General features: G+C 54.9%; 4 protein-coding genes across 7 annotated transcripts in view; 1 reads left to right on the forward strand and 3 right to left on the reverse strand.

Moving 5' to 3' along the window:
* The window catches only part of RNF123 (ring finger protein 123), a 23,577-nt gene extending 17,577 nt beyond the window's left edge, over positions 1 to 6,000 (forward strand). The window contains exons 27-35 of the mRNA XM_081805634.1: positions 53 to 132; positions 391 to 656; positions 771 to 959; positions 1,054 to 1,129; positions 1,364 to 1,448; positions 4,963 to 5,105; positions 5,247 to 5,341; positions 5,474 to 5,559; positions 5,653 to 6,000. Of these exons, the coding sequence (XP_081661760.1) occupies positions 53 to 132; positions 391 to 656; positions 771 to 959; positions 1,054 to 1,129; positions 1,364 to 1,448; positions 4,963 to 5,105; positions 5,247 to 5,341; positions 5,474 to 5,559; positions 5,653 to 5,776 (1,144 nt within the window). The 3' untranslated portion in view covers positions 5,777 to 6,000. The remainder of the gene's footprint in view (positions 1 to 52; positions 133 to 390; positions 657 to 770; positions 960 to 1,053; positions 1,130 to 1,363; positions 1,449 to 4,962; positions 5,106 to 5,246; positions 5,342 to 5,473; positions 5,560 to 5,652) is intronic.
* AMIGO3 (adhesion molecule with Ig like domain 3) lies at positions 1,760 to 4,538 on the reverse strand. The gene has a single exon (XM_031040419.2). The coding sequence runs from the start codon at positions 4,279 to 4,281 to the stop codon at positions 2,749 to 2,751; it is 1,533 nt and encodes a 510-aa protein (XP_030896279.2). The 5' UTR covers positions 4,282 to 4,538; the 3' UTR covers positions 1,760 to 2,748.
* Positions 5,970 to 8,500, reverse strand: GMPPB (GDP-mannose pyrophosphorylase B). The gene is made up of 10 exons (XM_006744532.3): positions 8,343 to 8,500; positions 8,094 to 8,227; positions 7,878 to 7,958; positions 7,738 to 7,786; positions 7,440 to 7,582; positions 7,070 to 7,228; positions 6,905 to 6,983; positions 6,703 to 6,830; positions 6,433 to 6,615; positions 5,970 to 6,349 (listed from the first exon to the last, which is right to left on the reverse strand). The coding sequence occupies exons 2-10, from the start codon at positions 8,220 to 8,222 to the stop codon at positions 6,218 to 6,220; spliced, it is 1,083 nt and encodes a 360-aa protein (XP_006744595.2). The 5' UTR covers positions 8,223 to 8,227; positions 8,343 to 8,500; the 3' UTR covers positions 5,970 to 6,217.
* A 315-nt stretch (positions 8,501 to 8,815) lies between these two features.
* The window catches only part of IP6K1 (inositol hexakisphosphate kinase 1), a 46,850-nt gene continuing 32,439 nt past the window's right edge, over positions 8,816 to 23,226 (reverse strand). For 3 of the 4 annotated variants that reach the window (XM_081817771.1, XM_081817782.1, XM_006744528.3), the window contains exons 3-6: positions 18,965 to 19,175; positions 14,852 to 15,033; positions 12,609 to 12,784; positions 8,816 to 12,246 (exon numbers count right to left, since the gene is read on the reverse strand). In XM_081817771.1, the coding sequence (XP_081673897.1) occupies positions 11,713 to 12,246; positions 12,609 to 12,784; positions 14,852 to 15,033; positions 18,965 to 19,175 (1,103 nt within the window). In that variant the 3' untranslated portion in view covers positions 8,816 to 11,712. The remainder of the gene's footprint in view (positions 12,247 to 12,608; positions 12,785 to 14,851; positions 15,034 to 18,964; positions 19,176 to 23,226) is intronic. The other variant, XM_031040424.2, reaches the window with a different exon arrangement.

A 23,226-nucleotide genomic window follows, 5' to 3' on the forward strand; every position in this document is an offset into this window, starting at 1 on the left:
CAGGTGTCCAGCCCAGCTGCGGCTAAGGGCTCTGGTTACTGCTCCCTGTCAGCCCAGACTTGGCACCCACCACCTCGGCCATATGCCAAGGCCAGGCCAAGGGCAGCAGAGGAGAGGAGAGGGCTCAGACAAGTAGGTCTTAGGGACACTGACCTGGATACGAGTGAGGAGAGGTCTGGGTCACCCTGTCTGGGTCTAGCCCTCCCTGAAAGCCATGTGGCTGAGAACTCGCTGGGGACAGGCTGGGGGGGGGGTGCAGCTCTAGGCTTAAGGGATGGTGTGGGGCTGGAAAGGACTTCAGCCCGTGGCTTGCCCAGCAGATAGAGGGACAGATTTAGCTCTAACCCCCGGACAGGGCTGTACCCTGTCCTCCCGCCTTCGTGACCTGAGCATTCTCAGGGAGCCATCTTTCTGTCCGTACACCAATGGCCCAACAAGTGAGGACGGAGGTAGACAGGGCAGGCAGGAGCTCCAGAATGGAGTCCTCGGTGACGCCGCCTCCTCGCGCCCCCACAGAGCCCTGCCCCTCCACCCTGCTTCAGCAGCACATGGCAGAGCTGCTGCGGGAGGGGCCCGACGTGGCGCCCAGCTTCCTCAACAGCGTCCTCAACCAGCTCAACTGGGCCTTCTCGGAGTTCATCGGCATGATCCAGGAGGTGCGTCACGGCGGGTCGGTGGGTCGGGCGGGCTGCAGCGTTGCAGTGGGCCCGGCGCGATGTGTGGCGCCACCAGGCCACTGAGCGCTGCCTGCCCCCCCGCCGGTGGCTCAGATCCAACAGGCTGCCGAGCGCCTAGAGCGGAACTTTGTGGACAGCCGGCAGCTCAAGGTGTGCGCCACCTGCTTCGACCTCTCAGTCAGCTTGCTGCGGGTCCTGGAGATGACCATCACGCTGGTGCCCGACATATTCCTTGACTGGGCCCGGCCTACGTCTGAGATGCTGCTGCGGCGTCTCGCGCAGGTGTGTCCATCTGGGCAGGGAGAGGGGGGCCCCCGGGAAGGCCCCAGTGGCGAGCCCACCCTCGACACCCACCAATGGGCTCCTGCCCTCACAGCTCCTCAACCAGGTGCTGAACCGGGTGACGGCTGAGAGGAACCTGTTTGACCGCGTGGTCACCCTGCGGCTGCCTGGTGAGGACCCAGCGCCCCACACCCAACATATCCCGGGGCTCGCTTCCTCCGCTGGGAGCAGGGATGCCTGATTGTCCATGCTGTGTCGGGACAGCCGGCCTGGGCCCCCGCAGCCTTAGCTCGCCCTTCTGTGGGGAGGATGCTGGGGAGGGGGGCTGGCGCTAGCCAGGCAGGCCTAGACCCCCTGCAGTAGGAGCACGCAGCAGCTCTTGCCCTCCCTCCTCCCCCACCCAGGCCTGGAGAGCGTGGACCACTACCCCATTCTGGTGGCCGTGACGGGCATCCTGGTGCGGCTCCTGGCGCATGGCCCGGCCTCGGGGTGAGTGTGAGGCCCGTGGGCCCACGGGAGCTGGCGTGGCTGGCGGGAGTGGGCCGGCCAGGGCCTCCTGCCACTGTCTCTTTGCCTCTGCAGTGAACCTCGGTATCAGGTTTTTGAGGCAGGGGGAAGGCCGTGAGGTACAAACTGCCCAACTAGGTGGCAGCAGCAGCAGCTCTGAGTAGAAGAATCGGAGAGCGCACTGGCTTGCGGTTATGCCTCAGGCAGGGCTGGGGTGCTATCCTGCATGTACGGGACGGCACTGCTGGGCTCAGGGGCTGAGGACACGCACTGCTACTTGTGTTCGCGAAGGGTCCGGTAATGAGCATGTACCACCTTTATTAAGGAACTCCAGGACAACTGGATCCAGGATGCTCGTAGGAGCCCCCAGCTCAGCACCCACACAGGAGGGCTCTCAGACCCCTCTTCCCCGCCTCCCTGCGGTGGGTGGTAAGATGCGTATAAGACCAGGGCACGGCCTCGGCCATTAGGCCGAGACCAGTGCCAGCCCTTAAGAGGCTTCTACCCTTGAGGGTCAGTGAGTTCTGGCTCAGCCCTCCCATCTTGGCCATGCTCAGCAGGCTTTTTACTGCTGAAAAGCTGGGGGACAGGCCCTGGTGGCCCTTACTGTCTTGTGAGCCCACGGAAGAGACCCTGCCCTCAGAGTGGCCTGTGGATGCCGCTGGCCAGAGACGGCGAGGCTGCTCCGGCTGGGGCTCGGGCCAGGCCCCCCGAGGGGTGGCGGGGAGGGGTCTCTCGCCTTTCTGCCTGCCCACCAGACTGCATGGAGTTGTGAAGCTTGAAGGAGGTTAGATGTTGGTGCGGGTTTCCTCCTTCCACCCTGGGTGGGGGCCTAGGTCTTCCTTTGGCGCTCTCCTCCTCTTCCCCTGGGCGCCCACTCTCTTCCTGCCCCACTGGGAAGGGGAAGATGGTTATGCTTTAGTTCTTCACCACTACTGCTTGATAGCTGCCTCGGCCCCTAAGGGGGTGCCTCGGGCTCTAACGCACGGGCCCTTCCGGATGGCCCCAGTTCCAGGCCTCGGGGGACACTTGGGCACCAGCAGGTCCTGCGGGGGCCTCTGGCCTTTGAGCCCTGTGTGAGAGCAGAGCAGGAGAGAGGGCGGGGAGCCCAGCCCTTCCATCAGCGAGTGGGGCTGCTGTAGTTGAGGTCGAGGCCACACAGGAGGCTGGAGGACCAAGCCCCGCGCGGCCACCAGCATCTGGCAGCTCTTGCCCGGGGCGGCAGCGGGGAGCGGGGCAAAGCAGCGGGCGGGCGGTGGCCTGGCTCTGAGCCCAGGGCGGCCTAGGTCATCACCAGCGCCTCGGAGCCCGTGGAGCTAGCCGACTCAGAGCCAGCGTGGAGCCGCAGGCCCACGGGATTGTAGAGATCAAAGTCCTCGGCGACCGCCAGCTGCACGCGCCCGTTGAGGCCCCTCCTGCCCGGCTCCAGAAAGACCACATGCTTGTGCACACTGGCCTTGCGGCTGGGCACGTCGGGCGGGGTGGCGCCGAGCCCCGACGGCCGCGCGCTCGGCTCCTGGAGGGGGCCGGGCCCGCGGGGCCAGCAGAGCCGGCGGCAGGTGCAGGTGCGGCGGTAGCAGCGGCGGCAGCCCGGGCAGGGCGGCGCGAACACGTAGAGCAGCACGAGCACCAGGCCCACGGCGCAGCCCAGCAGGGTGGTGAAGCCCGTGTTGAAAGCCTCGGGCTCCGGGCGCGGGGAGTGCACGCTCACGTTGTACTCGTGCGTCTGGTTGTGATGCAGGCGCGGCCCGGCGGCCAGGCACACGAAGAGCCCCTCGTGCCGCGGCTGCACGTTGCTGATGGCCAGGCTGCCGTCGGCCAGCACCGCGATGCTGCCGTCTCGGGACCCCGGGGCCACCAGCAGCTCCTGCTTTGGGGACACCCAGGCGACGCGCACAGCCGGGGCGCTGGTGTTGCAGCGCAGCGTCAGGGGCCGACCCATCTGCACGTGCAGCTGCTCTTCGGGCCGCTCCAGGCCCCCGACCAGGGCGGCCGAGCAATTCTCGAAGACGCGGCTGTGCTCAAAGAAGCGCACGCGGGACGTGGGCACCCTGAAGGCCAGGCACATGTACTGTGGGGCGAAGTCACTGACGGCACTGAGGCCCCGCTGGAGCCAGCGCTGCAGCAGGTGGTAGAGGCGGCAGTCGCAGGCCAGGGGGTTGTTGTGCAAGTAAAGGCCGTTCTTGAGAAAGGCCGGCAGGGCAGCCAGGGCAGCCACGGGGATGCGGCCCAGGCGGTTGGAGGAGAGGTCCAGAGTACGGAGGTGGGTGGCGCCCAGGCCGTGGAGGTGGTCAAAGGAGAAGGAGGAGAGCTGGTTGCAGCCCAGGTAGAGCCGGCTGAGTGCGCCCAGGCCCCGGAAGGCGAGCTCGTCCAAGTGCGCCAGTCGGTTATTGAACAGCAGCAGCCTCTCGAGCGCCCCCAGCCCTTCGAGGTCGTGGCGTCCCAGCGCCCGCAGCGCGTTAGACGATAGGTCGAGCAGCCGCAGGCCGCTGGCGTTGGTGAACACTCCGCGACCTAGCGCGTCCAGCTCGTTGTGGCCCAGGCGCAGGGCGCGCAGCCGGGTGAGGGGCGTCAGCCAGCCGGGCCGCAGGCGCTGGAGCGCGTTGTGGCTCAGGTCGAGGTCTGTGGTGGCGGCGGGCAGCGCGGCCGGCACGTCCTGCAGCCCCAGGCCCGCGCAGCTCAGCAGGTCGGCAGCGCACACACATCTGTAGGGGCAGTCACGGGGACCGGAGGGCAGGAAGTCCTCCGCGCCCAGGCCGCCCACCCCGACGCGCGACAGGCACAGCAGTGCGCCCAGCAGCACCAGCCAGACCATGGTGGCGCCTGCCGGGGGCTGGGACGGGGCAGCTGTGTGCCGGACACGCCGCGCCAGGACTCACCCACTTCTGTTGGCTGTGGGCTCAGCCCCCCCCACGCCCACCGCCCCTGTTCCCCCGGCTCCGGGGCGGGATTTGGGGCCGGCCTGCACTCCGCACTCTCTTCTCTGGCTTCCCCAGCTCTCCGAGAGCTTCCCTGGTCAGCTTCTAAATACTCTCCCGGAGGAGGGCGGGGCCGCAGCCTCCCATTGGCTCCTGTTGGAGGGGGCGGGGCAGCCCCTCTCTTCCCCGCGACCGAGGTTCCCCGCGTGGCCGCCAGAGGGGGCGCGAGCCCGCCCCGAATGCCCCAGCCTGTGCTTGGCCAGTGGCTTTGCCCGTGCCCATCTCCCCCAGAACAGTAGGAGGGGAAACCTGGGAGGCACTCCTTTAAGCTGCTAGTGATGTTCTTTATTTGTTTTCTTTGGAGAGTTAGTGTTTATTAGGGGTAGGCAGACTCACTATCTGCTGGTCACCCCCTTAAACTGGCACCCAGGCTGTATGAGTTCTTACTGGGCTCTAGGATGAGGGGCATGGGGTGGGGGCGGTGGGTGAAAACAAGAGGTGAGCTGGATTGTCCCATCACCCCCGCCCCTCCAGCAGGTACTGCTTTCTGACGACGCTTGTCCCCCTCTCCCACCTAGGAGAGAGCGAGCCACGTCCGTGCTCCTTGCTGATCCCTGCTTCCAGCTCAGCTCTATATGTTATCTCCTGGGGCAGCCAGAGCCCCCTGCCCCTGGCACTGCCCTGCCTGCCCCTGACCGGAAGCGCTTCTCCCTGCAGAGCTGTGAGTGGACTGGGGGTGGGTCAGGGGTTTGGGGCTGGACTAGATCAGGAGTCTCAAGAAGAGCAAAACCCCAAGCTGCGGTACTTCAGAGGCACTGGGTTCGAGGGCCACGTCGGGTCTGACACCTGCTACCGCCCGCAGACACAGATTACATCAGCGCGGAGGAGCTGGCCCAGGTGGAACAGATGCTGGCACACCTGACCTCTGCCTCGGCCCAGGCAGCTGCTGCCTCCCTGGTGAGTGGGGCCGCCGCATCCGGCTGTGCGCCGCCCACATACGTGCTGGCACAACTGTGCACGCTACATAGGCTCCTCGTCTCCTTGTCTGGGCATCCGGCCCCAGCTCACCCTGCGCTCTGCTCCCTGCAGCCCACCAGCGAGGAGGACCTCTGCCCCATCTGCTATGCTCACCCCATTTCCGCCGTGTTCCAGCCCTGTGGCCATAAGTCCTGCAAGTAAGTGGGCCCCATGGGCGCAGGGGGCTGGGGAAGCGGCAGGGATACACAGGCCCTCCTCCTCCCCCTCCCCCCGCTCCTCCCCTGTTGTAGAGCCTGTATCAACCAGCACCTGATGAACAACAAGGACTGCTTCTTCTGCAAAGCCACCATCGTGTCTGTAGAGGACTGGGAGAAGGCGGCCAGCGCAAGCACCACCACTTCCTCAGCCGCCTAGCCCGCACGGCAGCAGCCTCCAGCCCTGAACTCAGACCCAGGCTGGGCCCTATTTATGAGCTTCCCCTTGCCCTGTTCCCCGTGACCCCCCGCCGCCGCCACCACCACGTCCAACCTCCTTGCCTGAGTGTAACCTCACTGGCGGGAGCCCAGCCATGTCCTGATTGTGCCTGAGCTTGACTTCCAGTCAGGGCCACAGTGAGCATTAAATTATTATTCCATACAGCCCTGGCCCGGCCCTTCTTGAGGGAGCGGGCTTTGTGGGGTATGCCCAGCAAGGAGCCTGCCAGATTACGTCCACGGGAGAGGACAGGCGTCCAACCGCTTCAGCCTCGTCTAGTCCTCCCAGAGAAACGGCGAGTCCAGGGCCTTCTGATGTGTCGCACCAGGGCTCCCCCCGCCAATGGGGAACTGGGGACTCGGCCGGCCCCATGGTATCCCCTCACATGATGATACGAGGCTCTGGCACCGACTCGCCGATAGACTTGTGAGGCAGCACGCTGGCGCCATTGAGGTAGAGCTCGTCGTTAACGATGACGTCTTCACCCAGGACCGTCACGTTCTCCATGCGCACCTCGGGGGAGGGGGGCAGGCCTGGTCAGCAAAGCAGGCGCATTCCCTGCCCCTCTCCCCGTTCGGCCGAGCCCCTAGACTTACCCACTGGCCCACGCGGCAGCGCCAGCCCACAATGCAGGACTCGAGCCAGGAGTGGGATCGGATGTGAGCATCTCGCAGCACTGTGCACCGCCGGATGCACACGCCATCCTCCACCACCACACCAGGACCCAGGCTCACGTTGGGGCCGATGCTACAGTTCTGGCCGATGCGGGCACTTGGGTCCTAAGGACAGTGGGGAAGATACAAGTGAGGCATTCATCTCCCAAGCCCGAGAAGGGGCATTTATGATGGGCCGGGCGGGGGCCTCACCACCAGCACGTTGCCCACAATGCCAGGGCCTGAGCATAGTTGCTCAGGCTGCTTCTGTCGCAGGGACTGTAGGAAGAGGCACATGCCGGTGAGGAAATCCTTGGGCTGCCCTATGTCCATCCAGAAGCCTGTTGGGAGGAAATGCATCAGGGGGCTCAGCCCAGCCACACCACACCCCTACCCTGTGGCCTCCCTGCCTCACCCTGCAGCTCCATGGCATATAGCTGCCCCTCCTTGGCCATGACAGGGAAGATCTCCTTCTCAATGGATGTAGGCTGCAGCTGTGGGAGTGGGCAGCTTGTGAGCAGGGTCGTGGTGGTAGGGGCCTGCCCTACCCCAGCCCACCCTGCAGCTGGCTTCCACACACCTGGATGCGCCGCAGCACTGCGGGGTTCAGGATGTACATTCCTGCGTTGATCTTGTTGGACACAAACACCTGTGGCTTCTCCACGAAGCGGTGAACGCGGCCTGTGTCAGCCTCACATACCACCACACCATACTTAGAGGGCTCCTCCACTTTGGTCACCTGAGTGCAGGGGGAACCTCAGGCCCAGTCCAGGTGTGTCTGAGCCTCGATAATGCATACTGTCCTAAATCTCGGGCTGTGCCCCAATGCTTAAAGATACCTACGGTACAGCTTTGCACCCACAACACAAGGGGAGGGTTAAAGGCTGGGCAGCGGGAGAGGCTGGGCATGGGGGACAGGCGTGTCAGAGAAGAAAGATCTGGTCCCTTACCAGGATGGAGCCCTCCTGGCCGTGGTGCCGGTGGAACTGCACCATGGCTTGGAAAGGGAAATCGCAGATCACATCACTGTTGAGGACGAAGAAAGGGTCCGCAGTCTCAGAGAGCAGGTCACGGGCAAGTGCCAGGGGCCCAGCTAGGAGAGAAGTACAGGTCACCATCTTCCCGGGGGGGGGGTGGGGAGGTGGACGGACAACTGAGCCCCTGGATCCAGGCTCAGCAGACCCCATCCAGGCTGGGTCTTACCCCTTCCCAGGCCCTGAACCCTCCCCCCAAGGGACTTTTACTGACCTGTCCCCAGAGGCTCTTCTTCATGGGACAGGGAGATTCGAATTCCCAGCTGTAAGGGAGAAGCCGCCTGTCAGGTGCCTCCCACCAGGGTGGGTGGTTGCGCGGGGAGCGAAGAAAAAGGTCAAAAGTCCGAGCCTCACCCTCTGCTCCTGCGCCTTCATTTCCTTCTCCAGCACCTGAGACATGTAGCTCACGGCCAGAATCACGTGGTCCACGCCTGCCTGTTGTACAAAACAGCGCCGGCCGATAGAAGGGCTCAGCCGGAAGGTACGGGCGTCCGCGACCCCCAAGTGCTAGCCGTCCCTCGTCCTGCCAGGTCCCACCGCGACCACCGCGACACCGACCCCGGGTCTTACCGCGGCCAGCGCCTCCACTTGGTGCAGCAAGATGGGCTTATTGCAGAAATCCACCAGTGGCTTCGGGATGCTCAGCGTCAGCGGCCGCAGACGTGTCCCATAGCCGCCCACCAAGATCAGTGCCTTCATCGCGCCTGCGGGCGGCCGGAGAGTGAGTCCCGGGCTCCGCGGCCCGGCCCGCCCGGCCGAGCCCTGCCGCGCACTCCCGCCGCCGTGCCCGGCCCCGCGTCCTTCGCCTGCCAGACTGACCCACTCTGGCTCTGCCTTGGCCGCGCAGTCCGCCGTGACGCCGGCCCGGGGCTGCACCCAGCAGGACGCGACGCCAGACGAGGGCGGCTAGCCCCGAACTCAGGCCGGACCTAGGCGGGCGGTGACGTGAGCCCGAGCCGGCCAATCGGCTGCCGTTGACGTGGCACGGACGCCGACGTCGGAGCGCTGAGGCGCGGCGCTCCGGCAGACGTAGCCAATAAGAGCCCGAGCGCGCCCGGCTGCCATGGGGACCGGGCCCCGGGCCCGCGGGTCAGCTAACCATTGGCGGATCCAAAGGCGGAACTGGCGCCAAGGGAGAGGCTTCCTTCCCGACGGGTGCCAGGTCCGCCGCCGCACGGGCGCTTCCGGCCCCGCCCCGGGACGGCGGCTCGGGGGCGCGGCGGAGGGACGCGAGCGGCGGGCGGGCTGGGCCTGTCCTCGAAGCCGCGGGACAGCAAAGACGCGGACACACCTCAGTTTCTAGCGGCTTTATTTTGACATACACGACTTCAGACACAAGCGGGGCGGGCAGCGCTAGGTGTACAGAAAGGGGCGACCCGGCGCAAGGCCCGAGCACCCCTCCCCGGCACGCAAGGTCCCGAGGAGACGCAGCTGGCCCAGCCGCGGCCGAAGCCGAGAGTGGAAGGGGGCGCAGGCCTCGGGCGGCGTGGGCAGGTTTAGGCGGGAAAGCAGAGCAGAGAGCGATTCCTAGAGGCGAGGCCTCACAGTTCCCCGAGAAGCAAAGGAACCAGGTCCTTCCCAGGGTGCTCCAATTTTTTTCCTCATTAAAACTTTTTTTTAATCGGCAAAAACAAAACCAAATTGAACAGCGATAAAGTTCCAAGCAATCTGCATCGAGGGGGCGTGCACGTGGACGTGCGCGAGTGAGCAGCGGCTAAAGAACTAGCCCAGGCCTTTGGCCCCTGGGGAAACCCCCACACCCACTGCACAGGCCCCAATGTGAGGGAGGGGTGGGGTCCCTGGCCAAGTTGCTACACTGGTCCCCTTCCTCGTTAAGCACCGCCGGTCCCACTCCCCCCCCCCGGGGGGCTGGTGTCTACTTGGCCCAGGGAAGCACTAGAGAGGGGGGTCACTTGAGCACCCCAACCCGTGATCCCGCGTTGCACTTTGGTCCCAAGTTGGGGTTTGGGAAGGCAGGGCCTGGCAGGGACAGGGCTCTCTGACAAGGAGCAGGCAGAAGGAGTAGAGGCAGAGAGTGTGTGTGCACACACATGCCCACCACCCACCAGGTAACAGAGCTGAGTCTCCAAGTGTCAAAAGTGCTGAAAAGAGGGATCCTGCCCTGATGGAGTAGCAGCAAATCCCAGGCCCTTCTTCTCTTTTTAGTGCCAGGAAAACGCTGAAGATAGTGGGTATAGTCTCTCTCACTATGAAGAGCACAACGGGGCAGCATGTGCTCCCAAAATACAGGAACTCAGGAGGCACAGCACATCCCCAGGCTGGAGAGGTTCAACTAAAGGGGGTCCCAAGTGGCCCCTGACTCTTGGTCTTAGCCTCTGCCCTGCCAGGAAATGCCAGTCCAAACGAATGAGCTACTACCCCCCTGAAGCCACAGAATGGTACAGGAAAGATGGTCGTTACTGACCAGAAACAAGCAAGCTGTCCCTCCCAGCCCCAAGGAATGGGAACCTGCCCACTACTGGCACCAGGATCAGAGGGCTGAGAGAGAGATGGGATCCATCAAGGAGCCCATTTAAAATGTGTGAAGCTGCATCTCTAAGGAATCGGAAAGTAATCCACCACTTCCAAGGCCTCGACAGGCTGGCAGGCTTACCTTTAATGCCCAAACAAGGACACGCCCAAAGCAATAATGACAGTGGCCCTAGGCTCAGAGGGGAGGGCACTAACCTTGGCAATGGCTAGGTGAGTGCAGTGTCACCTCCTGGCCACATGTTCGAGGTGGCAGGTCTCTGTGCCATTAAGGGCTGGAGGCAAAAATTATTAAAAACCACCAGAAAGATCACCCCTTGGGCCTTCACTGTACCACTGTCCACGTGGAGCAGGGCTACACACTGCCAGGCCCACAGAGAAGGTGCTGGGCCATCCGGGAAACACCTCCTACAATTCATTTGCTACCAATTCTCTGTAAAAAGGTCGCACCTGCTGACAACAGGCACAGGGGCAAAAGCTCACCTCAGAAATGGCAGGACAGAAATCAATATTTACTAATGAACAAGGCTACAGCCCAGGAAAAAGATCCCAAGAGACAAGGGCTGGCTGGGAGATGGACAAATGGACAGACTGATGGATCCCAGGACTGATAAGACGAAACTCATTAGCAGAATCTGGGCACCTGCACCCAAGGCCCAAACAATGTCTCTATGAACAGACAAGCTTCAAGCTCTCCCTCACAAGACTGGAGCTCCTCACAATGGGTTGCTGCCTTGAGCTTAGCCTGGAGAAAGGTGACACCCTGAGCGGACCACAGCCCTTGAGCCCTGGGAAGGGCAGACCATCCAGAGGCAGCACAGCTGCCCAAGCTAGAGGAAGACGACTCCCACCCACAGCACAAGAACTGCAAATACTGTCTAGGCCAGAGCCACCAGACGCCCTGAGGCCTGCTGGGACACCGACTCTCCTCGGCAAATAGAGCAGGGACCCCCTTCAATGGGGCAAGAAGGGGTGGCCTCCTCAGGCAAGGGATCTCAGTAAGAAAGGCTGGCTGGGGTGTGCAGGCAGGAAGAGGAGCAGGTTCAAGTGCCAAAGAGTGCCTGGGGATCCCAGGGCCTGCCCTCTGCCATAAGCTGGCTTCAGCTCAGCTTCATGAATCTAGCCTCATGCCAAGCAGAACCGAGAAGGACGGGTCCAGCGATGTGCAATTGGCCCTGTGCTACCCGGGGGGCATGTGTTAAAGAGCTGGTTGATGCCCATGCCACCAGACTAGGAAGTCCCCCAACGGATGGGCACCCAATCCTCTACTGGTGAGGAACAAGGGATGAGTGAGCACAGAGGGGCCCTGTACCAGCCCACAGCTTCACCCTAAGACCAGCAGGGCCCTGCAGCCACAGACGCCAAAGACCTAGGCAAGAGAAACCAATGTCCAAGGGTACCCTGTCCCTGCTGCCAAGCCCATCCACCAGGGGCACCTCTTCCTTTCTAAGTCAGCCTGGACACAGCAGTCAGAGCCGTAGAGCTAAAGGAGCCTGGCTGAGAGGATGTGTGTTGTGCCCTCCTTCACTTTATATATATGGATTCCAGGCTACAGCTAAAAACATTTCTTTTAGTTTACACCAAAGAGAAATATAACCCTTTAAAAGCAAGTCTGTGTGTCCTCACGGCGAGTTCAGTCAGAGCAATGGTCCCTGCCTGCGGGTGGAGAGGAAGGGGTTCTGGGGGCCCAGGGCCGGGCCTACTGGTTCTCGTCCCGCATCTGTTCCATGATGCTGATGAGGTTCTCTAGACCGAACACATAGCCTCGGTCCGGCCCGTCATGCACGGTGGGGTCATCCCGGAAGCCCTTGAACGTGCTGTGTGCAAAGTCGATCATGCGGACATCCACCTTGGGTGGAGAGGAGGGGCCGGCCTCAGGGCTGGTGCTACTGGGGCTGGTGCTGGGGCCACAGGGTGGTGCCCCCTCAGGGAGCCCCGTATCCAGGTGCTTGAGACGCATCTCGGCCCGGCGGTCCAGGAAGGACTCTGCCCGGCACTCCCTGCCGTCGTAGATGACAAGCAGGGAGCTGGAGTAGAAGCGATAGGAGGCCTGCCGCTCCAGCACAGCTTTCAGGCCCCGCAGTTTGCTCAGGATGGGCTCAAAAAGGTCACGCCTCAGGTCCAGGCCGTTGTGCAGGTACTGATAGAGGGCGTTGCGGAAGCCTTCAATGGAGAGCCCGCGGCCATAGTACTTGTTCCTGCAGAGGTAATGCCCTGTGTCCAGCTGGTACACCTGAAAGCCCAGGAGACAGAGCGGGTGAGCATCAGGGAGGTCTGATGACCTTCGAGTGCCCTGGGCAGCCATTGTCTGGAAAGTACTCCTGACCAGCTTGACTCGTCCCAGTGTCAAGGCAACAGGCTCTCACAGAGGCTCTGGATCTGGAGTCCAGACTAAGGTCACCAGGTAAAGCCTAGAGGGCTCAGGGAACATACCTATAAGGATGCACTCGGCACCCTGTGGGGGACTCACCCTCTCGGAGGAGACTCTGGACCACTGTGGGCCCGGAGGACACCTGGCAGGGGGAGCAGGCAGGTACATGGGCCACCCAAAACACGCGGGCAGCAGCAGTGAGGCTCTGGCCAGGGGCAACTCACCTGCATGCCACAGACCCTGACACCCAGCGTAGCTGACGTACTCTGCTCGCACTTCCTCATCTGCCGGGCCGCCTTCTCCGCGGATGCGTCATCCCCGTGCTGCCGGGTGCCCATCTTCAGGTCCAGCACACAGGGGTACTTGAAGTGGTGCACCACGTTCTCAAGCAAGAGGAACTCTGGGCCGTGGTCAAGGAGAATAACAGCCACACTCACCGTCAGCCCCAGCCAGGAAACCACGACCAAGTTTTTCTACAAAAGGGGGCATTCTCTTCTAATGTGATCTGTATTCACCTCACAGACTCTCAAATGTAGATGTCACACCACTGGCTTACTCATTCTTTTCAAAAATTTTTTATTGTAGCAGAATACACATAACATAAAATGTACCATTTTCACTATGTTTAACTGTACAGTTCAGTGGCATTAGTACATTCACATTACCGTGCACATCACCATCCATCTCCGGAACTTTTTCATCGTCCCAAACAAAAACTAGAAACTGTACCCACCTCACACTATCTCCCATTCTTCCTCACGCCCCCACCCCCAGTAACTACCTTTCTAGTTTCCGTCTCTATGAATAGGACTATTCTAGACACTTCGTATTTGTCCTTTTGTGGCTGGCTGTTTCACTTAGCAAAATGTTTTCAAGTTTTATCCGATTTGTATGTAGCATGTGACAAAATTTCATTCCTTTTTATGGCTGAAAAATTTTCCGTGGTGTATATATATACCAAATCTGCTGATGCCATCATTTTTATTTTTTTCTATTTTATTCTGTCCTGTAGGCATACACAAATTAAGAAGATCTGGCAGATGTGCATACATCCCTGGCACCGTCAGTAAACCGAGGCCCTACTCCAGCCGTACCTCACCGAGGCCTAAGAGAAGTAAGACGCCTTTGCGGCACTGCTACCAACATGAGAAATCTGGTTTAACATTCCTGAATGGGAGTCTTAGAAAAAAGTGGATTTAAAATTTCTATCCTGCCTTTTTCTGACTAACCTTCAAACCAGTGACTACAAATTTAAACTTATCCCTTGGTATTTCTAGAACCTTCTGCTTAAAATGCCTCTACGGTCCTGGCTGGCTGGATGGCATTTATACCCATGTCCTCATTTACATCTACTGTCTGCAACCATCCTGGATAAAGGTATAGGCTTGTCACATCTGTCAAAAGCCACCAGGGCCTACAGCCTGGACCTCAATTTCGTACTGGGGGACAAGGAAGCAATCACATGATCTTGGACGGTAAGATACTTGGCATCACTTGACAATGCAAATATTAGCATCGCCTAATTCTTTAAAAAATAACTTACAGAAAACGATTAAATTGGCCTTTAATCAATTTCATCACCTGCTATAACCTATAAACAAGTGGCAATAAAACTTAAAAAGGGCTGCAGAAACACCTCACAGGGCCGGAGAACATGGGCTCTTGAATCCTGCTGTGGCCACTCACGGGCCTGGGCACAGCACCTAACCCCCCTGTGCTCCCATCTCCTCATCTATAAATGGGCTTCGTCAACACTTTCTCGCTCAAGAGACTGTTCTGAAAACTGAGTAAACAGAGAGGGCTCAGCACATTTCCCCTCAGTTTCCCAGTATTAGTTATTCACAGTCTACTGCTTCAAACACTAAACAATCATCAGAATTCCCATTTTATAATACTTTTTTTTACTTTTACCATCCTTTAAAGACTATTATATGTTGTTTAGGTATGGTGTTTATCTTAGACAAAAAAACCCCACATATCACTTTGTAATTATTACCTTTTGGGAGGGGAAAAATATATGTGTGCACACGCACACACACACACCCAGATCCCTGATTCTAGACATGCACTGATAAATACCGTAACCACTAGGAACATGTGGCAATTTAAATTTAAATAAATGTAAAATTCTGTAACTCAGTCAGAGCAAGCACGTTTCAGTTACTCGGTGTGGCCAGTGGCTACCATACTAAACACAGATACACATACCTCCACTGTCCCAGAAGGTTCTACCAGACAGCACCCTTCTGAACTGCCAAGTTTAAGCTTCAGGCTTACCAGTCCCGAAAGGCAGAAAAAAAACGTGTCCATAAAACAAGGAAGGACAAAGAGCCTATGAAAAAGGGAGATGAGAACAGGAGGGGCTCCTGGACAGAGAGGGCCTCGGCCATGGTGCTAGGTGTCCTGACACAGGACCAACCCACGGTCCCAGCAGGGGGCACTGCTGAAGGTGTAGTAACAAGGATACTGTAGAGCTTTCGGTCCTTGGACTCGGAGCGCATGCGACTCAGCTGCTGCTTGTGACAGCGCAGGCTCCAGGGATTATGGCTGATCTTCTCAGAACTCAAACCGCTGTTGCCATCCAGCATCTGGAAAGGGACGTCTGAGTGGCTGTGGAGCTCCACCTTTGGACTCTTTGCCTCCTGGGAGCTAAGAAGGAAGAACAGGACACACTGCTGAGGGGCTCAGACAAGTCACCCTCCGGGGTCTCGGTGCACAAGGTGAAGGAGGCCTCGATCAGGTCTCATCTGCCACCCATGGGCCCTGCTGACAGGTGGCACAGGGGCTCCGGATGCATGAGCGCATAAAAGTGAGTAATAAGTAGTATTTATACTTGTGTCTCTGAAAACTGTCTCAAAAATAATTCTGGGCATCAAATTATGTGATGAAGACACCACTCCAGATGCATTAGGAAGGCTACTATAAAAATCAACTGGAACAAGTGTTGTAGAGGATGTGGAGAGACTGGAACCCCCGCACAATGCTGGAGGGAATGCAAAATGGTGCAGCCACCGTGAAAGTCTGCTGGTTCCTCAAAACGCTAAACGTGGAATTATCCAATGATCCAGCCATTCCACTCCTAGGTCTGTACCCAAAAGACCTGAAAACAGGAACTCAAACAGAAACCTGACACTCTGTTCACAGCAGCATTACAATAAACAAGAGGTGGAAACAACCCAAGTGCCCACGAGAGCATGAACGGAAAAACAAAATGTGCCATACCCTACAGTGGAGTAGCGTTTGGCAGTAAAAAGGGAGGGGATTCTGACACAGGCTACAACCTGGATGAGCGCTGAAAACATCCTGCTAAGTGCAATAAGCCAGACACAAAAGGAGAAATGCTGTAGGGTTCCACTCGTCTGAGGTAACCGCACATTCACAGAAACCGAAAAGAGAATGGTGGTTGCCCGGGCCTGGGGGGGAGGGGAATGGAGAGTTATCTAACAGGGATGGGGCTGCCGCTAGAGATGAAAAGCAGCTCTGGTAATGGGCAGTAGTGAGGGCTGCATGAAAGCGTGCGTGTGTTTAATACAACTCAACTATACACCGAGAAAAGGCGAAAATGATAAATTGACAGGTGTACTTTACACTTTTAAAAAATACAAAGATTGAGGAATGTAGAGTTTTACACTTCATAAATAGAGGGTGGAGCATGGGATGCCACTGTCAAGAACACGAGTAACTATCCTGTTTGTGTCCACATCTACAACCGAATTTTTAATAAGACTCAAAGAAAGCATCTGCAGACACTGTCTGTGGGCCTGCGCAGCGGGTGCCCGGGAAACGGCAGAGCGAGTGAGCAGCTCAGAACAGAGGCGGGCGCGGCAGCTCCGGACAGATGCCACCGTCCTCTCATGCCACGGTGGGTGCGCGAAGTCACGCAGAGCCGAGCTAACCACCAGGCCTAGCGTGTCCTGGAAATGCGGGCGCTCCCGCACAGAGTGGCGGGCAGGCTGGGCAAAGCGGCTGAGAGACCCAGGCAGACCTTCCCAGTCCCTCTGACCGGAAGCAGAGCGGCCGCCGGTGCTTCTCGGCGTGACGGAACTCTCATGTTCTTCTGGGGACGGCGTGGCTGAGGCTATTCATGGACGCCTTTTTTGTGATTCCCTTTAAGAAACAAGGTTGGGACGGCTCGGGGGCTCAGTTGGTGAAGCGTCTGCCTTCGGCTCGGGTCATGATCCCAGGGGCCTGGGGTCGAGTCCCGCATTGGGCTCCCTGCTCGGAGGGGAGCCTGCCTCTCCCTCTGCCTGCCGCTCCCCCTGCTTGTGCTCTCTTTCTCTCCCTCTCCCTCTGACAAATAAATAAAATCGTAAAAAAGAAAAGAAAAGAAACAACAAGGTTTACTAATCTGCCAAGTAAGCCCAGATAAGTTCTCTGTGCCTGCCTGGGGAACCCGTGCCCCTTGGCATCACCCCTGGTGTTGCAGCTCTGGTCCTGGTGAAGAAGCAAGCTCCACTCCGGGCGGTAACTCAGAGCCTCTGCGAATAGGCCAAACAGAGGTCGGGGCCTGCAGACAGAGCTGTCACTTTCAAAGCAGAGCCCTGAACTCGGACACAGGCAGACTTTGATGTTATTCTACGTACACTGGCTTTTCATCAGATGATTCATGGAGCAACTTCTATACCTTTGGAGACCAAAAGAAAGCCCACTCTAAAGAGCTCTTGAGAGAAAGGCATTAATGCCGGCTATGGGCTGGAGGACTTGGGGAACATTCCTTGTCACTAAGCTTAGGTCCCACCTTCATCAGTGAAGAGGAAGCCCCTTGGGGAATGACAAGGAAGCCCTGAAGAAGTGCTTCCGCAGACTGGAGTCTATTTTCCACAAGAACACTTAACACCTGGAGACCCTCCTTACTATGAAATGGGTATTTCTCTCCTTGCAGCAGGGATGCAGATCTGGCTAGAGAGGGCCCCCGACTGAGGACATGGGAGAGGACACATCACACACTCAGACAGAGTCTCATGGGGTTCTGTGCTCCTCGATGGGCGTCCTCTTCCATCGATGGGAGCAAGGAGCACTGGAAGGCCCTCGGCTCACAGCTTCAGCAGCCAGGGTGAGCAGCATGTGTTGCTGAACTGATCTGACATTAGAGATAAGCTATGTGCTGCCACATCTAAGAAAAGTCCCAAATCCAACTTTTGAGTCACAGATCTTATTCACTGAAACTTATTTTTGAGTGAAATAATATACTTTAAAAAAATTTTTTTTTCTTAAGTAATCTCTATACCCAACGTGGGGCTCGAACTCAACAATCCTGAGATCAAGAGTCACGTACTCCACCGACTAAGCCAGCTAGGTGTCCCGAAATTAAATATAAAGTAATTTAATCATACAATTTTTATTTCACTTTGTTCCAGGAAGCTCACATTACTTTTAATTTCTTTTTTAATAATTCAGTGGGTTTTTAAAAAATATATATTTACAAGGTTATAAAATATCACCACTATCTAATTTTTAGGACATTTCATCACCCCCAAAACAATCACCATTAGCAGTCACTTCCTATCCTCCTCTCCCCTCCCAGTCCCTGGCACCCAATAACCTGCTTACTGTCTCATGCGTTTGCCTATTCTGAACATTTTCTATAAATGGAATCACATTATATGTGGTTTTTTGTGACTGACTTCTTTCACTTAGCAAAGGTTTTCAAGGTTCATTCCCACTGTGGCTCGTATAAGTGCCCATTCCTTTTTATCACTGAATAATATTCAGCCTTTATTCATCCATTCATCAGCTGACGGACACTTGGGTTACTTTCATTGTTTGGCTGTTAGGAATAATGTTACTATGAACATTTCTTTGCAAGTTTTGTGTCTGAATGTATTTTTTCAATTCTCTTGGTATGGGCTACTATTCCCAGGAGTGGAATTGATGGGTTTAGCTTTCTAAGGAACTGCCAAATAACTGTCTTCCAAGGTGGCTGCACTATTTTACATTCCCATCAGCAATTTAAGAGGGTTCCAATTTCTCTACATCTTCATCAACACTTTTCTTGCCTGTCCTTTTGATGACAGCCATCCTAGGAGAGTTCACATTTTTTGCATAAAATATCAAGAAACATAACTCTTTGTAAACTATTTTCCTAATCTACAAGAAAAATCATTTCCACTGGAATAAACTAAATTTTAGGTGCAGGGAAAGGGTTAAGAGCTGATCTCAGAGTCTCAGAGAGGTCAAAGAACCTCTTCCAGAACCCTTAAAGAACACTAGTCCAGTCTCTCACTGCCCTTAGGCAATCCTACAGGTCAGAAAGCAGATGCAACCTCACTGTGGCCCAAGGCATTTCAACCTCATGTGTGAGACATAACCAAGCTGTAGTACACAGAGCACCCACGGAGAGTCCTTGCTTCCAAAGGGCTGAGAGACCTTCACTCTCTCTTGACCAGCTCAATCCATCCTCAGAAGGTGGCATCACTGGGGTGATGTGACACGCCCAGGTGGGCAGCCAACGAACACCAGCCATCTTCCCCCAACCTTGAGCCCTACTTCCCCAGGGTGTGTCAGGACTCTAGAGATGCCTCGAGTGTTTGTGCTGCTAGGACCAGACGTGCACCTTCAGCCCTGCTCACCACCCCCTTACCTCTCAGAGGTTTCAAGGGACAGGCTGGCTTTCTCCTCCTTGTGGTCACTGCCACTGCCTGATCGGTGCAGGCTCCGGCGGGAGTGTTTGCGCCGAGGTTGCTCCCGCTCTGGTGTGTCATCCTGCTCCACAGTCTCACTTTCCACATAAGGGTAGGCCACCAAGTTGATGTAACCATCACTGTCTCCCTCAAAACAGACAGACACCACGCCTGTTGAAAAAAAGGCAGCTAGTGAACAAACGTCTACACAGGCTGGGTCTATGCAGCACAGACTGCTGCTGGTACTTGCTGTCCCACAGCACATCACCTGCCCGAACCAACTGAAGATCAGTGTAAGAACAATGACCAACAGACACCTTTCCAGAACACAGCTGACCACTCACCCCGACTCAAAGTCTGCTACTTATCCTTTGACCGTGGGTAGATCGTGGGTAGAGCGGGTACCTATTTCCCACTCTCTTCTATAGCCCCGGCACTTCCAATGACTGACTTCTGTACCATCCAAACTGCGTGTGCTGGAGACATCCACCCCTGACAGGACTTAACCCTCTCCTTATTTAACTGTTCTCTGATGCTGCCATGTCCTGTGTCGGCGTCTCAATCTGTTTCCCTCTGCCTGGCGGTGCCAGAGAGGCATTAAGACTTCTCCCTGCAAAACAGTCCCCAAAGTAAGTCTTCTGCCCACACTAAGCATCAGGTTTTCTAACCTCACCAGACAGAACCTCTGCTTCACCAAACCACCGGCACTCCTAAGTTGAGACACCTTTCTATTCTCCGTGCTTTACTCGGGCAAAACAGTTTATCGTGTCCATTTTTTATCAACCAGGTTGTTCGTAGTTTCTTCTGAATCATTACCAAAAGAGTTAAAACACAACACCTACAAACCTAGCTCAAGGTTTTTTTTTTTTAAGAAAGAAAAGAAACAAGAAGAAAGTAAGAAAGAAGCCCAGGGGCACCTGGTGGCTCAGTCGGTTGGTTAAGCATCTGACTTCAGCTCAGGTCATGAGCTCGGGGTCCTGGGATCGAGCCCCACGTTGGGCTCCCCGCTCAGCAGGGAGTCTGCTTATCCCTCTCCCGCTGCCCCTCCACCCCAACTCATGCTCTCTCTCACATAATAAAATCTTAAAAAAAAAAAAAAGATAAAAGTCCAGGCTGCCTATCATCTAACTTCCACATCCAACCTTCTGTCAGCTACATTTCTCTTTTCACACACTTGTGTACAAAACTGGCTCTATAATCTGAACATAAGTGAGAAGCTTTTATAAATAAGTCAATATGCCAGACCAAGAATATCCTTCTCTTTGGCCCATTTCCTTCTCCAGGTAGGTACTGCCTCACTCCCTGGGCTCTTTTAGAAAAAATTCCTGAAACATGAAATGGATTCTTTTTTCTTACATTCCCACCACACTGCTCAATGTATGCTGCACTTCAGTGCGCCTCACCCCTGTACCCTGGCTGGTTTATACAGATGGCTGCCTCTCCTGCAGGTATTCACCTCTGTAACCTCCTCTCTTTGTCTTCACTAAAACCTCAACTGTTCCGGCCTGAATGCCCTCTGGTCTGCAAGCTTCTCGGTCTCCTGGGCTGCCCCTTATGCTCTGACCTAGAGGGTCCTCTAGGCCTGCCACACAGCTGTCGTGCTGACCAGCCTGAGGGTCGTTCCTTCTACCCTTCTATGGTCTTCTACTTCTCCCCACTCTTGGTTTACTCCTTATTTGAGTGGAAGACATCTTCAGGTCAATGTTCAGTCCTTTGCAGGACTTTATTCTGCTCCAACACCTGACTGACTGAAGACAAAATTCTATGTAGTCTGTAAATAAAGACAGTTCTACTTCTTCCTTTCCAATTGGAATGCATTTTATTATTCACTATCTGGCCTAACCACACCGGCCAGAACCTCCAGTAACATGTTGACTAGAAGTGGACAGCATGAACATCCTTGTCTCGTTCCTGATCTTAGGGGGCAAAGCAATGGTTTCGTCGTTATGAGGCTAACTGGAGGTTTTTCATAGATGCCCTTAGTCAGTTGAGGAACTGTCCTTCTAGTCCTAGTTTGCTGCTGTTGTTTTATCAAGCAAGAATGGATGCTGGAGGGGCACCTGGGTGGCTCAGTCGGTTAAGCATCTGCCTTCAGCTCGGGTCATGATCATGGGGGTCCCAGGGTCCTGGGATCAAGCCCCATATCGGGCTCCCTGCTCAGCGGGGAGCCTGCTTCTCCCTCTTCCTTTACCCTTCTCCCAGCTCTCTCTCAAATAAATAAATAAAAATCTTAAAAAAAAAAAAATGGATGCTGGATACTGTCAAATGCTTTTTCTGAATCTGCTAAGATATAGATGGTTTTTCTTTTTTTAGATTATTAATATGGAAATTCCATTTAACCTTTGAATGTTAAACCTACCCTGCATTACTCAGATAAACCCTACCTGGTAATGATGTATTGTCCTTTTAATATATTGTTGGACTCAGTCAACTAAAATTTTATTCAAATTTTTTACATCTAGATTCATGAGGTCCATTTATTTTCTTGTAGTGGCCTTGCAGAATGAGTTGGGACATACTCTTTAAATTTTTTGGAAGAGTTTCTGTAGAACTACTCTAAGTATTTCTTTCTTAAATATTTGGTAGAATTCATCAGTGAAGCTGTGTGGGCCTGGAGTTTTCTTCACTAGAATGCTTTAAACTCCAATCTCAATTTACTTGATAGCGCTATTCAGAGACTCCCATTTTTTCTTGAGAGTTTTCATAGTTTGTATCATTCAAGAAACTGTCTCTTTCATCTGTGCTGTAGAAGTTATTGGCATAAAGTTTTTCATAATATTCTTTTACCTTTAAATATCAGTAGACTCTACTGACAACATATCTATCATTTCTGGCATTAGACGTTAATGTATTCTCCTCTTCCTGATCAGTCTAGCTAGAGATGTTCTCAAAAAAATCAGCCTTTGGTCTTTGGTTTTTATTGATTTTCTTAATTTCTGCTCAATTTTCTCACTGAATTGTCTTTTTCATACAGATTTGCATTAATTTAGATATAGATATATATTCTGGAAACTAATCCTTGGTCAGTTATATGTGTTGTAAACATCTTTATCCATTTTCTTTGAAGGTGTATTTTGATAAATGTAAGCTTTAAATTTTATATGTCAAATATATCATTATCTCCTTTACGATTAGCTCTTTTATTTTTGTCTTTCAGGCTCGTCTAAAGCTATACTGGAAATCTGCCTTTCTCCTGAGGCACACACTTTTGAGTACCCCGACAGACCACAGGCAGACACAGAGCATCACACCTGCTATGGGGAGAAATGGCTGTGCTGTGGGTAGGCCAGGAAAAAGCTCTACCAAGAGTAGATGAAACTTGGTAATTAAATGAGCCATGCAATCGACCATTAGATTAAGGAAAAAATATTTTTGATTCTGACTTTTTTTTATTTTTTTTTAAAAAGATTTTATTTATTTATTTGACAGAGAGAGACACAGCCAGAGAAGGAACACAAGCTGGGGGGAGTGGGAGAGGGAGAAGCAGGCCCCCCGCAGAGCAGGGAGCCCAATGCGGGGCTCGATCCCAGGACCCTGGGACCATGATCTGAGCCGAAGGCAGACGCTTAACGACTGAGCCACCCAGGCGCCCCTGATTCTGACATTTTTTTTATGTCATTACTCACACCTAGGTAGAATGCAGAAGGGAAAATGAAAATCAATGATCTTTTAATTCATCTGATATAAGTCCTAACTTTCTTGGCATTTTTAAGACTAATTTCAATAGACACTAAAGATCACATTTGATGAAGGTTTTGTTATTTTTTAAAATATACTCTTAAAAATTATAGTAAAAAATAGGGGCGCCTGGGTGGCTCAGTCGTTAAGCGTCTGCCTTCGGCTCAGGTCATGATCCCAGGGTCCTGGGATCGAGCCCCACATCGGGCTCCCTGCTCGGTGGGAGGCCTGCTTCTCCCTCTCCCACTCCCCCTGCTTGTGTTCCCTCTCTCGCTGTGTCTCTCTCTGTCAAATAAATAAATAAAATCTTAAAAAAAAAAAATTATAGTAAAAAATATGTAACATAAGTTTATCATTTTAACCATTTTTAAATGTACAATTAGTGGCATTAAGTACGTTCACAATGTTGTATATGATTATCATTATCTATTTCCAGAACTTTCTCATCACCTCAAAGAAAAAATCTGTACCCATTAAATAATAACTCCCCCTTTCTCCCTCACCTGAACCCCAGGTAACCTCTAACCTACTTTGTCTCTACAAA

The sequence above is a fragment of the Leptonychotes weddellii genome, chromosome 1 (genome assembly GCF_054177405.1).
Source record: "Leptonychotes weddellii isolate Sample4059 chromosome 1, ASM5417740v2, whole genome shotgun sequence".
Classification (NCBI taxonomy): Eukaryota; Metazoa; Chordata; class Mammalia; order Carnivora; family Phocidae; genus Leptonychotes; species Leptonychotes weddellii.

What these genes read in the sequence shown, in the direction of transcription:
- AMIGO3 (XM_031040419.2), bottom strand. Translation starts at nt 4,281, where the DNA reads ATGGTCTGGCTGGTGCTGCTGGGCGCACTGCTGTGCCTGTCGCGCGTC.
- GMPPB (XM_006744532.3), bottom strand. Translation starts at nt 8,222, where the DNA reads ATGAAGGCACTGATCTTGGTGGGCGGCTATGGGACACGTCTGCGGCCG. An exon ending in AAGTGGAGGCGCTGGCCGCG is followed by an intron (nt 7,959 to 8,093) that starts GTAAGACCCGGG and finishes TTTGTACAACAG; the next exon opens with GCAGGCGTGGACCACGTGAT. An exon ending in AGAAGAGCCTCTGGGGACAG is followed by an intron (nt 7,583 to 7,737) that starts GTCAGTAAAAGT and finishes CTTCTCTCCTAG; the next exon opens with CTGGGCCCCTGGCACTTGCC.